This window comes from Elephantulus edwardii, unplaced genomic scaffold (assembly GCF_000299155.1).
Source record: "Elephantulus edwardii isolate Elephantulus edwardi_28Jun2011 unplaced genomic scaffold, EleEdw1.0 scaffold00011, whole genome shotgun sequence".
Lineage (NCBI taxonomy): Eukaryota > Metazoa > Chordata > Mammalia > Macroscelidea > Macroscelididae > Elephantulus > Elephantulus edwardii.
Window position 1 is genome coordinate 14,351,330 of NW_006399761.1, and position 14,573 is coordinate 14,365,902.

Sequence of the window (14,573 nt, forward strand, 5' to 3'; positions counted from 1 at the left end):
TGAGTCACAAACGACTCGATGGCACATAACAACAACAATATTTTTAATGATCTTCTGTCTGCTAGGAATCCTTAAGCCTGACTGGCCTGGAGGCTCTCTCCTCGCTCACTTCTCACTGAGTCACTGCCCTCCGAGTCCAAACAGACTCATAGCTGACCCTCTCGCTGGTTTTTGGAGGCTATGAACCACATGATAGGAGACTGTTCATCCTTCTTCCCCAGAGCAGCTTGTGGATTCAAACTGTCTGCCAGTGCGACTCCTTACCCACTCGGTCAAGTCTCTGATTAATTGCTCCTTCTGGGAAGAACCTTGCCTTATTCTCAAGATGAAAGAAAGCAAATCAACAGATAATTGGGGGGAATTTTTCTTTCTTTTTTTTTTTAGTGAAGGAATATTTATAATTTATGGCTGGTGTGTTAATTTAACTGTCCAATGAAACATTTCTGAAGAGCAATGTCAAAGAGGTGAGATAACTATGGTCTGATGTGTATCCAAGTATGCAGGTCTAACGTCTAGGTATCCTTCATAAAGAGAGACGAAAGCAATGTGGAAACAGACCAGCGAAAGGGGCTCAGACAACTGCAAGGAGAGGCTCTGTCCAGTTACTTAACAGTCTGTCAGGTTTGATTCCTAGGATTTCAAACCAAATTTTAAACACACTTCTTCCCAGAATGAACATTACTTTCTCTTGAAAGAATGGCTGAAGCATTGAGGCCTTCTCAGAAATTTGGGCATCAGAGTATGGTCAGGTCACCAGCTATCCTCTCTGGCTGCGACTGAGGTGTTTCCCATCACATGGGAGGGATTGTTCCATTTGGAAACCACGACAGTGTTGGGAAGACAGATCAGATGGGGAAGCTAGGGTGTTTTCACACTGCTTGGGTATACTGTACAGAACACAAAGCAGACACCATGCTGGATGCATGCCATAACTAGCATCATTGGGCATTTATAGTGAGTGCCCTCTTGACGTTGCCATTTCTTTAGCAAGTAAGTAATGATAGTTGCAAACATAACTAAGTTTAGTAATAGTTTAACTACTGGCTATACAAAATATCCTATGTGTATATACATAAATATATTTAAGTTCAATTAATGGAACAAACTTCTTCAAATAGGACAATCAATACTGTCCTTGGCTTGCCAACTCCCAAAGTATTTCCCACCATTGTTGTGTACCATTGAATCAGAACTGACCCATAGCTGGCCCTGCAGCCAGTTTTCAGAGGCAGGAAACTGCGCCAGAGTTGATTGGCCATCTCTTTTCCACAGAGCAGTTGATAGATTCAAACTGCATACCTTTGCATTAGCAGTGCAATTCCTTACCACTAAACCACCAGCTCCCTTTTCCTTTAATAGAATTGGACTTTTAGAAAGTTATAGATCATTTAAAAAAATCCTTTCACAGCATGTAATAGCAATTTCTAACTATATCTCCTGTAAAGAAGATTACAAAGAGCATATGAAATGAAGGTGTAGCAAACAGTGGTGAATTGGTGGATTGTAATACAGTCTCTATATTCATTCACCTAACTCACTTCGAGTACAGATTATTATCAGTAGAAGCAGATGATACCTTATGAATTTATAAGAAAGAATTAACATCCTAAAAATTTGCACATTATTCTGGGCTTGGAACATTAAAGTGATCTGTCAATACTTTAAATCTGTCAGGGACTTAGTTAAAAAATACATTGGTTTCAAGTCAGAATCAACTTATAGCTGAACACTGAATGGGTTTCCAGACACTAAATTGCACAAGAGCTGCCAATTTTTCCCCCACAGAGCCTCTGGTGGATTTGAACTGCCTGCCTTTGAGTTGGCAGTGCAACTTCTAACCACTAGGTCAGCTGAATTTGTCAAAGATAGCACCTATATTAGAAGCTTTCAGTTTGGCTCGCTCCCACAGCATCATTCTCCAACAAATCTAGTTGGCTAAATTGTTGTTGATTGCCTTCAAGTTGAGCATGACTCATAGCAACCGTATGAACAAAAAGGCCTGAAGCCACTCCTCGACTATCGACATTTATAAAAGTTCATAGAATTTCTGGAGGCTTGTTATTTAGGAAGTGGATGCCACTCCTGCTTCCAAACCTGTCATAGTATGGTATTGTTTTATGTGCCATTGAATCGCCTGCGATGTACAGCAGCTCTGAACTCTTCCCCATCCTGGGCCAGTCTGACTGACTCTGACACACCAAACCCCATTGCCCCAGCTACTGTATCAGTCCATCTCATCTGGAGTCTTCCTCTCCTGCTCTGTCTGTCCACTGTTCCGAGCATGATGTCCTTCTCCAAGGACCAATCTCACCAGGCCACGTGCCCAAAGTAAGTGAGGTGGAGGTTTAAAATCCTAGCCTCCAAGGAGAGACTTGGTTTCATCCTCCCCACGACAGACCTGTTTGTTTTCTTGGCAGTCCATGGTATGTTCAAGACTCTTCTCCAGCACCATTACTTAGGAAAAAAAATCTGTTCACGAAAACTTGGCCTTTGGATGTTATCTTGCATTTTAAATCCCATGGTTTTGCACAAATTGGAAAAACCCTGAAAAATTATATGGGAAGGAGAACTAAACATATTCTGTTTTCATTAAATGTTAAAATATGGTCAGCTGGCCATATGATATCTTTATAAAGCAGCATATAGTTTTTTAAAAAAATAACTTATGTTGTGATTTAAATTATTAGGAGCCATCTGTGATTTTTAACAGGGTATTCAAAGGCACAACATATTTTAAGACTGAAACACAGTTCAGATTTCAGCAGTTATGCACACAAACACACAAATGTCCTTAGTTTTAAGTTATATGATGATAAACGATACCTGTTGAAAAAAATAAACGTGGAAAAGAGAAATAATTCTAATACAAATGTGACTCAACTGCAGGCATTCATTTATTCCAATCCAACTGACCTGGTAAACGTGGCTGGGTTACTGGGGAATAAGTGGGCAGCGTTTAAGGGGGAGCGGAGATCTTTACAAAAACAGAAGGCTCCTCAAAGCCTACAATTATGTCAGTTAATATGGGTCCTTGGAGCTCATTATTGTTTCAAGCAGAGGTCCTCACACTTTCACGTTGTTATAAAACATTATTTTGTGCTGCTGGCCTGGACCGCAAATGTCGTACATCTGCAGGCAATTAGAAGAAGGTCTGGATTGCATGTTTGATTAGGTCAATAATAAACGGGCACAAATGTGACTCGACTTATATTAGTCAGATTCCCTAGACAGATTATCCTGTTGTTATCAGATGAAATAACCCCCTTTTATCAGCAATTAAGTAAATCCACATTTATGGGCACTTTGCACAATTGTGAGGTGGGAAGAAATCCAGCTAAAGCCTAAATCATCCAAAAAATGTTTAACTCTGCTTTGTTTCAATGGCACAGACCCTAATCCCAGATTTTAGAAAGTGATTGGGTTACAAAGAAGGGTTTGGGACTTGGAAATATTTCGTGTGCTTGCAAACCACAAGTATATAATTAGCATCTACCACAAGCAGAGACATTTAAGAGCTTTATCTCACTGGTGAAAACAATGCTCCGCAAAGTAAGAATTAAAAATGCTTTAATACGTGGAAAAGAACTCATCTGTAAGTAGACGAAAGCCTTTCTGGAAAAATGCAATTAAGTAGGCTTCAAGTTTCACTTGAATATATTTACAGTCCAGTTTCTACTGTAATCAGTCCTGTGTTTTATTCTAGAACTTCTTCACCCAATTCCTGGGACTGATCTCAGATTCAACCACCATTATCAAACTATCCTAGAACATGACCCATCATTGATTTATATTTTGCCCAAGTACCATTAAAACATCTGATATTTGAAGTCCAAAAATTAGTGTTTGAGAAACACATCTGCAAAATATAGTTTCAGGCAAAATAGCACCAAGCCTTTCAATTACTTATATGAGATATATATATATATATATGAATAACAGAACTCAAAGATGTATTTTAAATAAACACCTGGATTTCTGAGTCACTACTTATCTCTATTTATAACCTCATCAGTTTAGCCCCTTGACATAATCCTTAAATGAAGGATCAGAGTATCAAGAAGTTTCTGAAGCATTCATCATCAGTATTGGAACTCTGACTCATGACAGTAATATAAAACAGATGCTAACATGATGTACTCTCCGAAAAGTGACACCATCAGGCACTGCCTTGCCCTTGATGTGGGGCTGCTTAGGACTTGAACACAAAATGTGAAATAATAAAAAGCAGGGCACAGTAGGTCCTCCGGCTTCATTTAAGGAGCCATTTAAAATCTACTTATTTCTTACCCAAAAGGCAGGGCAACTCGGGTGAATGGGGAGAGCACCCCAGGTGGCTGCAGCTCGCCTTAATGCTGCAATCAGGGAACCCAGCTGAACCCCTTGGTGTGGAGGGAGGAAGGCGCCCTCTTCCTGGCTCATGATTGATTGCTGTTGTTAGCCACTTGTAGATGTCCACTCCGTGTTCCCCCCATGTGAGAGTACAACTACGCCGTAAAGTTTTCTTGGCTGTAATCTTTATGGATACGATTAGGTGGCGTAGGGGCAAGGAGATGCGCTGCCAACCTTAAGGCAGGTGGTTCAAATCCATTAATTGCTCTGCAGGAGGAAGATGGACAGTCTCTTCCCATGTCATTTACAGCCTCTGAAAACTCACTGCAGGATCAACTAGGAGTCAGTTCAGATGCGATGGTACATAACAAGTACTTTTTATGCAAGGTGACTATTATAAATTCTCTTGATGAGCAGTTGCTAGGTTTGAACTGCCAACCTTTCTGTTAGTAGCCACACATTTTAACCAAGAGGTGGGGCTCCTAGATTTTTCCATCAGTCAACCTGTAATTAAAAACTCACTGTCCTCCAACTGGAACCAACTCATAGCTGACCCTCCAGTGGGTTTCCCAAGGCTGTAAGTAGCACAGAAGAAAATTGCCCACCTTTCTCCCAATGAGATGGAGTCTTTCATTTGAGGTCTCCCCAGTCAGTTTCTGACAGTTTAGAGCATGTCTGAGGCTCCAGTGGCCCCATTTCTGGAACACGGTGTGCACTAGCCAGCTCCTGGAAGGGTCTGCTTCTAAGAAAATGAGAACCCAGTCCCTCAGCACAGTGCAGTTAGCCAACATCCTACAAGCCTTCAAAGCCCAGGATTCTTACCACTTTGCTAGCACGAGTCTACAGCTATTGCTAGAATATACAGCAGTGAGTACCCTTCGTGAAAAGTGCCACAATGCAAGTGACAGGAGGGACATGGGGTCACATGAGAGCTTTAAGGTGAGGAGCAATATGAGAGAAGTAAGGCACCCCCAAAAGGCTAGGAGAGGCAGGAACCCCATGTCTGTGGCAGGTTCATCAAAGCTTGTGAAACCAGAGGGTCATTTATGGGGTAGCTTGATCATCTCAACACAACTCATTGCCACTAAGTCAGAACCTATTCAGAGCCGACCCTCCAATGGGTTTTCGGAGGCTGTAAGTCGCAAGAGAAGTGACTGCCAATCTTTCTACAGGTGTAGGTGGTAGACTCGAACCATTTGCCTTAGGGTTGACAGCAAGACTCCTTACCACTAGAACACCAGATCTCTCCAGTATACTTCCATATTCCAAACCGATGAGCCTGGTAGTTTCTTCTGATAACTGGCCTTTGGCCCCCACCAGAGTGGAGGCCGGTTCCCCCCTTACCACTTGTAGAACCTCAGTTCTTAGCGTGACAACATTCTTTATCGAGAAATAGTAATGATGCTCAGGGCACAGCTTCAGATCTGTCATTTAACTGTGCTGTAGTTTGACATGGACATTCAGGAGTCTCAAGGTTCCCCAAGTGCCTCTAATTTTGTGCAGATTGTGTAGATTGACAGCTACCAGAGAACTCCTGCTGAGTGCCTTCATTTGCAAAACGACAACAAGCAACCAGTACCTTTTGGGATGACTGAGATGGTTAAAGGCCACCTTGCAGACCAAGACCCAGCCCGTGGCGCCCACGTGGGAAGACCAGGGCGCACGCGCGCTGTGACCACTGGCCTTAAGCACACGCGCGCAGGGGCTGGCGGTCAGTATTCCGAGTGCACTTACCTTGGCAGACATTGTGCTCGCTCTGCTCGTAGCCTGTGGCGCACTGGATGCGGTGAGACGGGTTGGAGGGAATTCGCTGAGGGTCAGCCGGGTTCCTCCGGATGACGAAGTTGTTCCGGCCAGTCTGCACATCAGGGCCTATGACTGCTGCAGCGCTAGCGACAAAACCACCTCCGGGCACCACCGCGCTGGTGGCCATGCTTGTGGCGGACGCTGCTCCTCCTCCTCCGGTGGCTGGGCCCGGGACAGCGGCTGCATTTGTCCCCGTGTTGGCACCTTCTGGGCTGGCTGGTATTTCTTGCTGAGGTTGTTCATTGTTGACAATGATCTGAGCTGTTTTCGGCAGACAGAGGTACCCGCCGTAATGGTTGACGCATTTCATTCCCCCTTTGCAAGCATCTGGGACGATGTCACATTCGTCGATATCTGGGATCAGCAATAAGATAAGTCAGGCCTCTTCGTAGAAGGAAAAGGGCATGAAAATATACACGCTTGCCTTTGGGGTTCAATGCAGAGGTGATAGGGAGACAATCTTGCGGGACGGGGAGTGAAAGCGGTGCACAGGGGAAGATGGCTCACCTTTGCACTGCTGTCTCACAGGGTCCCACTCATAGCCGTCTGTGCATTGCTGTGAAGAGAACACCAAAGGTGGGATCAGGGAAGAGTTAACTGGGGATTCCTTTCTCTAGAAAGTGAGTTTAAGAAGCTGAATTTTTATGGCACCACTCTGTGAACTTGAGCCTTTACATATATGCCAATGCAGGCCGTTTAACACCATCTGGCTATGTCTTCAAGGAATGTTCTCTGTCTGTGCACTGGACAGTGTCAAGGGTCCCTTGTCAGTTGTTTGTTACTCTCAAGACAGAACCGATTCTTAGCTGCTCTTTCAGTGGGTTTTCCGAGACCGTAAATCACATGGGAGGGGAGATTGCCCATTTTTCTCCCTTGGAGTAGTGGGTGGGTTCCAACTGCCTTCACGCCGGCAGCATGACTCCATACACATTAGATCACCAGGGCTCTATAGTCATTGGATGCTGTCAAGTTGAAACTGACTCTGGCGAGTTTTCAGAGCCTATATATTGCACAGGGGGAGATTGCCTATCTTCTTCCTGTGAAGCAGCTAATGGATTTGAACTGTGTGCCTTTAGGATTGCAGCACAGCTTCTTACCACTAGGCCACCAGAACTTTCCTAAGTGCTCCTGCTGTGTTTGGTGCATTTTCTTGAAATTCATTTTTCTCTGTCTAGATTCTAATTTTCTCTGACATGATTGCTCCTTTTTCATTTGACCCATTCTCTCATAAGGTTTTTCTAGATAGATATGGGAATTCTAGGAAGAGGAACGGCAGTGAGTGCAGGCATAACTTTGCTGAAGAGGGACAGAGTTGCAAGTAGTTCAAATGTGGTGGGGTCGGTGCAAGGTGAGAGAGGTGCGGCAGGGCCAAATCTGGACAGTCTTTCTTTAGAAAAAAGAACTGGATTTTCTCCTAAACAACAGTGATCCCCAAACATCATTATGCTTTAAGAATCACCCGGGGTTCTTGTTTAATCGAGATCTCTGGGCCCACCTAAAGATTCTATTTTGCAGATGGGTAGAGGGCCTGGGAATCTAACATCTTAAAAATACTACCTCCCCTCCTCCACTAAAAAAAAAGCAGCCTATATGATTCTGATACACATGGTCTGTGTGCAACCTCTGGAGAAAAATTACTGTAGCTATTCAGTTCCACTGAAGAAATTTTAAGCTTGGGAAAAGACCAGCAAATCCCCACATTGATCAGATATGCATATGAGAACGTCACTGTACGGAAGAAGGGCTGAGTGAAAATATAATAAACAAGTGAACAAATTCGTTGGCATTCTTTCTCTGGAGCCCAGAACCTCTCATGTACACCACCGATGTGTGGCCAGGAAAGCACTCAATGGAGACTCTGGGGCCATTTACATATTTTTGTAATATCTGATGCTTCATGTCGTGAAAACTGAACTTGTTTTCTTTCCCAAGCTAGTTCTTTTTTCCCCAACACTGTCTTACACAAGACCATCTTTCTCAGGATGGAGAATTTGGGTTTGAACATTAGCATTGACTTTTCCCCAATTATTTGTCTTCCAAGTCTTGCTGACTTTGAGGGGTCACTTCCACATTTGCCACATTAGTGTTAGCCTTCCTGGCCTCAGCAGTGGATAAAGATCTCTTTGCTGGTCTTCATATCTCTCCATTCTGTGCACAGCTCATCCTTTGCTTGTGTTTGTCAGTTTTCTATGTAAGAACTCACTGAAGCCTGCAGATCTTTTGTGTCCTATCATTATTATAGGTTCCTCCCACACCTAGGACCACTCAACCGCACCTTCTTTCTTACCTCCTAGACTTTATCTTGGTTGTCGCCACCTTACTCTTTGAATATGCTCCTCCCTTGGACTTAGGTACGCCCTCAGCCTCTTTAGGTCACTTTCAAGGTTGTCATTTCCTTTATGAACCGGTGTAGCATTCCAGCTCTTCCAATCTGTCAGCACTGACATTGCTCACTTCCCGGCCTCTCTGCTTCTTTGGCTAACCTGTATACTCTGCACACTCTTCTTTGTATTTGCTGAGAAGCACTGTAGTTTTTTTGACAATGCCTTTCCAAGATCAATTCCCTGAGGTCAAGAGCCAGATTTTCTCAGTGAACAGATAAGCTTGAACTCTTTTGATAATGCCAACAGTTGTTTAAGTACACGTGATACTGGTGAGAAAATCGCTGAATGTGAATCTTTTTAATGTGAATGGGGAATACAGGGCTGTCTTGTGGTTGTAAACCATCCTTCTGAAAAGTAGCTTTCAGAACAGGAAAAATGGCAGCTCCCTTGTGTAATCTGTGTGGTAACCAGGGAGACATACAGTTAGTTTTAGGTATTTACTTCTAGTACAATTGAAGTGAGTTGACTGTAAAATAAACTGAACTAAACTTAGTTATTTAGCTGCAAGCTCATCAAGCTCTGGTAGCCTAGTGGTAAGAAACTGCACTGCAATCACAAAGTGGCAAGGTTCGAATCTACCCGCTGCTGTGTGGGAGAAGGATGAACAATCCTCCTGTGGGATTAACTGCTTCTGAAAACCCACTGGAAGGTCAGCTGTGGGTTGGTTCTGACTCAACAGCAAAACAACGTATTAGCTAGTGAGCCTTAATTAAACAAATTAGACAACCTCTCCAATCCTCAGATCTATAATAATATCAAAAGCCACTTACTTACTTTGTACTGTGCTGGGAGGATGAAAGAGGGCTGTGTCTCCACTGTGGGTACCCAATAAATAGTTCCTGACATTCACCTACGGATTATTGTTGTTGTTGTTGTGATGTGCCGTTGAATTACCGGCAACTCATAGCGACCCTATGCACAATAGCTCTGAACCCTGTCCTATCCTGAGTCAATCTCACTGTCTCCAACACACCTAACACCATTTCCCCAGTTACTGTGTCAGTCCATCTCCCCTCCACGGTCTTCCCTTTACAGCATGACTGGGCCTTTCTGGCTACGTGCCTTCAAAATCCTAGCCTATAAGGAACAACTTTAACCCGGAAACTTTAACCCAGAAAAACGGTCTAATGCCTGGATAATCTGTTGCAACAATAATGAACCTATTTTTGGTCTTTACATTACAGTGTATAGTTCTCAGTGACCTTTTCTACTAAAGATGTTAGATCAAGGTGATTAGAAAAGGGAAAGAGATATGAAATAAGCATTGTAAAAGCAACCCCCCCAAATTTTATATTGGATGATTATAAAAGTGGTAAGCTCATTTAACTTTAGCTCCCTGAAGAAGGTAGTGATTTTCTCATGAGTATCAAAGTATTTTCATTTGAAAATAAACAGCACACACATGTCTTTCTCTTGCTTTATTTATCTTCAGCAGAGGAAACTGCTACATTTCATATTCACTGAACAAAATCACATTTTGAGCTCTAATTTACTGTTCATCTGAACATCATCAAGGGGCATTTGCCAGATGAACACTAACATTCTACAGATAACGTGCTATCAAAAAGTGAGATAATGGTTAGCTTCAGTAATTGACATTAGCTCACTTCTAAAAGCTCCTTTGAAAAAAATCACATTCTTTAGAGTAGGATTACTTAATTTTAAATTGAGAGCAAGCAGAAAAATGTGTTTTTCATATTGCAGTGCAGGACAAATGTCATCCGCCTCCCAACACTGATTAGAGGCTAGAAAACCCAACACAGAGGTGCAGACAAAGCGATGGGCAGTGGGCAGTGAGGTCTGTCCTGCCCCGCTATATGCCAGCTCATCCACTCCTGACAGTGCAAGTGGCCACTGACATTGCCTTTGCCCATGCACTCAACTGATCAGTAATCCATTACCTGGAAATAGCATGTGTTCTTTAGAACATGTGGAGGTGAAGTCCACACTCTGCATTTTGAAACCCCTTTCACAGACACTAACCCTTAAGTCTGTTGGAGAGGCATTCATAGAATGATCAGTTACACTCTAAAGGAAAACATAGTTTTTATCAATTCCACAAAGCACTCACAGGAAGAAAGAGTCCCCCCCACCCCCATGCACAAATGAGACGCCCACCTTTCTGCTGTCTAGCCTTCCTGTATTACTTGAGTCTTGTTCTCCACGGTTTGGTTATATCACAGGCATATAAGAACACAGGCTTTGTGAGTTCCACATCCATGAGTTTATTCAAAGTGTTGGAAACATTTAGCGTACTTTGGGGTTTGTTTTTAAAAGGCTCCCACCCCCAGCCAAAGTGATTACATTTTGGTCCCTATCTCAGCTGGTCATCTAAATGAACTCCTTGTAAAGGACCACGGGCGATTTACAGTGAATTCTAAACAAGAGTTAGGCTGCAGCCTGCTGACTTTATTCTCCTCCCCAGGGGCCAGCCCACATGCCCTGACAGGGGTGGGTAAAGGCTCTATCTCGGATTCCATCAGCCCTTACCGTGTACGTGATGGTCTCTTCGGTGTCCTGGGACTCGGCCAGCGCCAGAATCAGCACAGTCAGGGAAAGGCTTCTCAGCATTGTGATTCTCAAAGGAAACACAGGACAAAGCTACGCTTAGGATCTGCCTCGGGGAGATGTATCGAGGAATGGAGGAAGGGCGCGGGGATGACCGAGGCTCCCCGGAGCCAACTTCCCATCCGCGTCCTCTATCCCCTCCCCCTGCGCACCCTTGCCGGGTGCCAAACCAGGCAGGAGACTGTAAAACGCTGTACGATTGCATTGCATTTGACTCCATCCGGTTGTTGTTGCGCTCAACAGGTACAAAGGTTGTGGAGGAGTGCCTTTAACACTGCAGGCTCGGGATAGAGGGTAGGAGGCAGGGACTCGGAGGGAATCCAGAGAGTGAGGGATGCAGAACTCTCCTTTAAAGTTAAGGCTCTCTGCCCCTGTGCTTACATTCAGTTAAGTTCTTTGCACAGCTCGGCAGAACTACCTGCGAACCGAAATGCATTACCTTGGACTCAACCTCCTTGTGTTAAAACACCAGCACAAAATGTGCAAGGTAATCTCCCAGTTGTAGTGGAATACCTGACCTTCGGAGCTCACCCTCGCAAGCCCCCAATATAAATGCTCACAGGGGACATTCCCAAGCTGTCCAGAGCGCAGCTTTGTTGAAAAACTCCAGGTGGCTGGGAAGTGTAAGTCAAAGTTGCCGATTCTCTGGCGTCAAATCCACCCCTCATTCCTCAGCAAGTCACCCATTACTTAAGAGCTGCCTGGAGTGGGAACCCGGGTTTGGCAGTGCAGTTTTGGGGTACTAGTTTCAGGGTGGTGGGGGAGGTGAAGTCCCCCTTCTCAAATGGAAATGAACAAACTGGAGGTTACTCGGCGCTGCAGCTTCTAACCAGCTCCAGGTGTGTCTTAAATCTGTCACATTGGGTCCCTGAAATTCTCAAAACCACATTTGTGGTCAGGGCCGAACCAGCTAGGTTTGGGTACGCACCCTCAGAAGCCTTTCCTGGCTATTGTCACCTGGTGCACTTACATGCTGACAGGTTCTGTTCAGGTAAAGATTAGGCATCTTTACTGCGCTCTCTGCCAGTCCCGGTTCTCAGGGACAAGCGCTCCCAGACCTCTCCAGGTTACCCCACCTTACCCTCCAGCACTAAGCTCTGGGCTTGATCTGTGCGCCCCCTGCACTGGGGCTCCTACCTGCGCGCTGACGCTGCGCTCCGGGCCAGGCGAGGAGGGGAGTGCGCAGGGGAGAGCAGCCCCGTGGGTCTGAACTGGTGAGGTCTGGCGGCCGCTACAGAGGAAGGGGGAGGAGGAGAAAGTGAGGGAAGGGGGGCCAAGGGGGCGGAGGAGGGAACGGAGGGAGGCGCAAGGCTTGAGCCAAGCGCAGCCAGCCCTGCAGGAGAGCGCACGGCGCAGCTGGATCCGCACCCCCTTCTCTGGAGGCTGAGAAGCTGGCCCACTCCTGCCTGCCTTCGCACCCCTATTTCTCAGACACACTGGGACTCCTGCAGGGCTCTGCTTCCCGGGAAAGAGGAGCTGAAAATGCCATAGATGGCATGTGATATCCTAGGTTTGAAATAGATGTCCCCGACTCGGAGTGCATAATTATTTGTGCCCCTCTGAAGGGGAAACGACTCTTCCAAAAACTTCTGAAGATCTTGAGGTTCTGCGGAATTGCTTTATTTTTTTTTTCATTAGTAAGTGAATACTAGGGGAGCCGACGAACCATGTTTCATAGAACCAATCGTTTTTTCTTTTCTTGGGGTCAGGAGAGTCTCCCTGCTCAAATGGAGAAGAATGAGAATGTAGTCGTTTATTTATGTCCATCAGTAAATTGCCTGTGAACCCGTGACTTGTATAGTGTGTTATGAGTGGGTCAAGCAGATGTCACGTGGACAAAAATGTGAGGATGGTCTTTGGCCTGTCAAGCCTTCCTTTTAAAAAGATATTCTATTTGAACCAAAGTTAACAAATCACATTGGGGTTGGTTCAACCATTCATAGCTGATTTGGTTTTATAGTATTAATTGCAATGTCTAACCAAGCCCTTACTGTGTATTATCAGCCTCTTTTACCATCTATTGCTTCTCTCTTCCCACTTCTGGGAGGTCCTAGGTACTAAGCATTCAGAGTCAAGCATTTCTCCTTCATTTCCCTTCTAAAGAGGAACTCTTTAGAGAGAGCTGGTGGCTTAATTCGTTGGGAAATTGCACTGCTCACCCAGAGGCCACCCCTCTCTGCCAGTTGGAATCCACCAGCAGATCTGAGAGGGGAACATGGACAATCTCTCCTGCAGTTTGCAGTCTCAGAAACCCAGTAGAATCAGCTTTGAGCTGGTTCTGACCCAAGGACAAAGAATTTTGAGTTGTTCTTACTAATAGTGGAATCTCAAGAATTTGAGAGAGAGAGGGAGAACAAAAATATTAGTCAAATCATGCCACACAGATTTAGTTATCTCTGAAGTTAGAGTAATAGTTTGTACCAAAGCAGCTGTATCTTCTAACCTGCAAAAAATCAAATACAAATTATTGAATGAGACAAACCACAAAGGGAGGAGGTTAAGGGTTGACACTGTGCGTTATGCATGAGCATAGAGTAAGAGGGACAGAGGAAACTGATGGCCTGGTCTGAGTGAACAGCCACTATAGCAGAGGGAGTATGTTCAGGTGGAAGCCTTTGTATTTATCTACCCAGATCTTTTGATACAAACCACAGAATACTTGATAAGGTCAGAGGTGCTCTGTGACTCTCCAAGAAACTTGCATGAATATGTGGGTTTTGCTAATTGTGTTGACCGTGCCTGTATTTGAAGTGCCATGGTGGACGGGTTTTAATGGCCCTTCCAGACTAAGGCAGACTGAGAAGCAGTGCTGACCATCTACATCTGAGGTAACAGGCCTCTGAAAAGTCTATGAATAACAGAAGAACATTGTTGGGTGGAGTGCCAGAAGATGAGCCAGTGTCTTGCATCGTCTGTGTGTGCCTCGAATCACTTTGCACCGGTGCTAGTAGTGGCCATTTTGAGCCAGACAATCACATGGGCTATTGTGCTGGGAATGAGACATCAAAGAGGAGGCATGTCTTATTCATCATGAAAGAAAGAGTATGTTAAGATACATCCGGAAGTTATTCATAGGATTGCTATCAGTTGTAATCAACTTGACAGCACCTAATAATAGCAACATTCTGAAGTTCAGCACTCTAAGTGATAGGTTACTCTCCCAGGGAGACCTGTTCACACAACTATTACCCAGATATATCCACCAATCGTAAAGCCGGCGATGAAGAAATTGAGGACTTCTATAGGCTTCTGTGTGGATTGCCAAGAAAACGAACAGGTTTGTCCTGGAGAGGGAGAAACCAAGCTGCTCCTTGAAGGCAAGGATTTTGAGGCTCCATCTTGCATGTTGCCAGAAGGACCCACTCATTGGAAAAAGAGATTATGCTTCGTAGCGTGGAGGGTTTAGATAACAGAGATGGCAAAGGAGGTTGAGTTTTCAAGCATGGAAATACAAAGGAAGAGGAACAGTTGTAAGCAGACACTGGT

At 44.6% G+C, this 14,573-nt stretch overlaps 1 protein-coding gene across 1 annotated transcript in view; it reads right to left on the minus strand.

Annotated features, from left to right (window-relative positions):
• EFEMP1 (EGF containing fibulin-like extracellular matrix protein 1) overlaps window positions 1-11,090 on the minus strand; it is a 112,953-nt gene extending 101,863 nt beyond the window's left edge. Inside the window, exons 1-3 of the mRNA XM_006880936.1 lie at window positions 11,010-11,090; window positions 6,643-6,691; window positions 6,064-6,489 (exon numbers count right to left, since the gene is read on the minus strand). Coding sequence (XP_006880998.1) covers window positions 6,064-6,489; window positions 6,643-6,691; window positions 11,010-11,090 — 556 coding nt within the window. The remainder of the gene's footprint in view (window positions 1-6,063; window positions 6,490-6,642; window positions 6,692-11,009) is intronic.
• Between the last annotated feature and the right edge of the window lie 3,483 nt (window positions 11,091-14,573).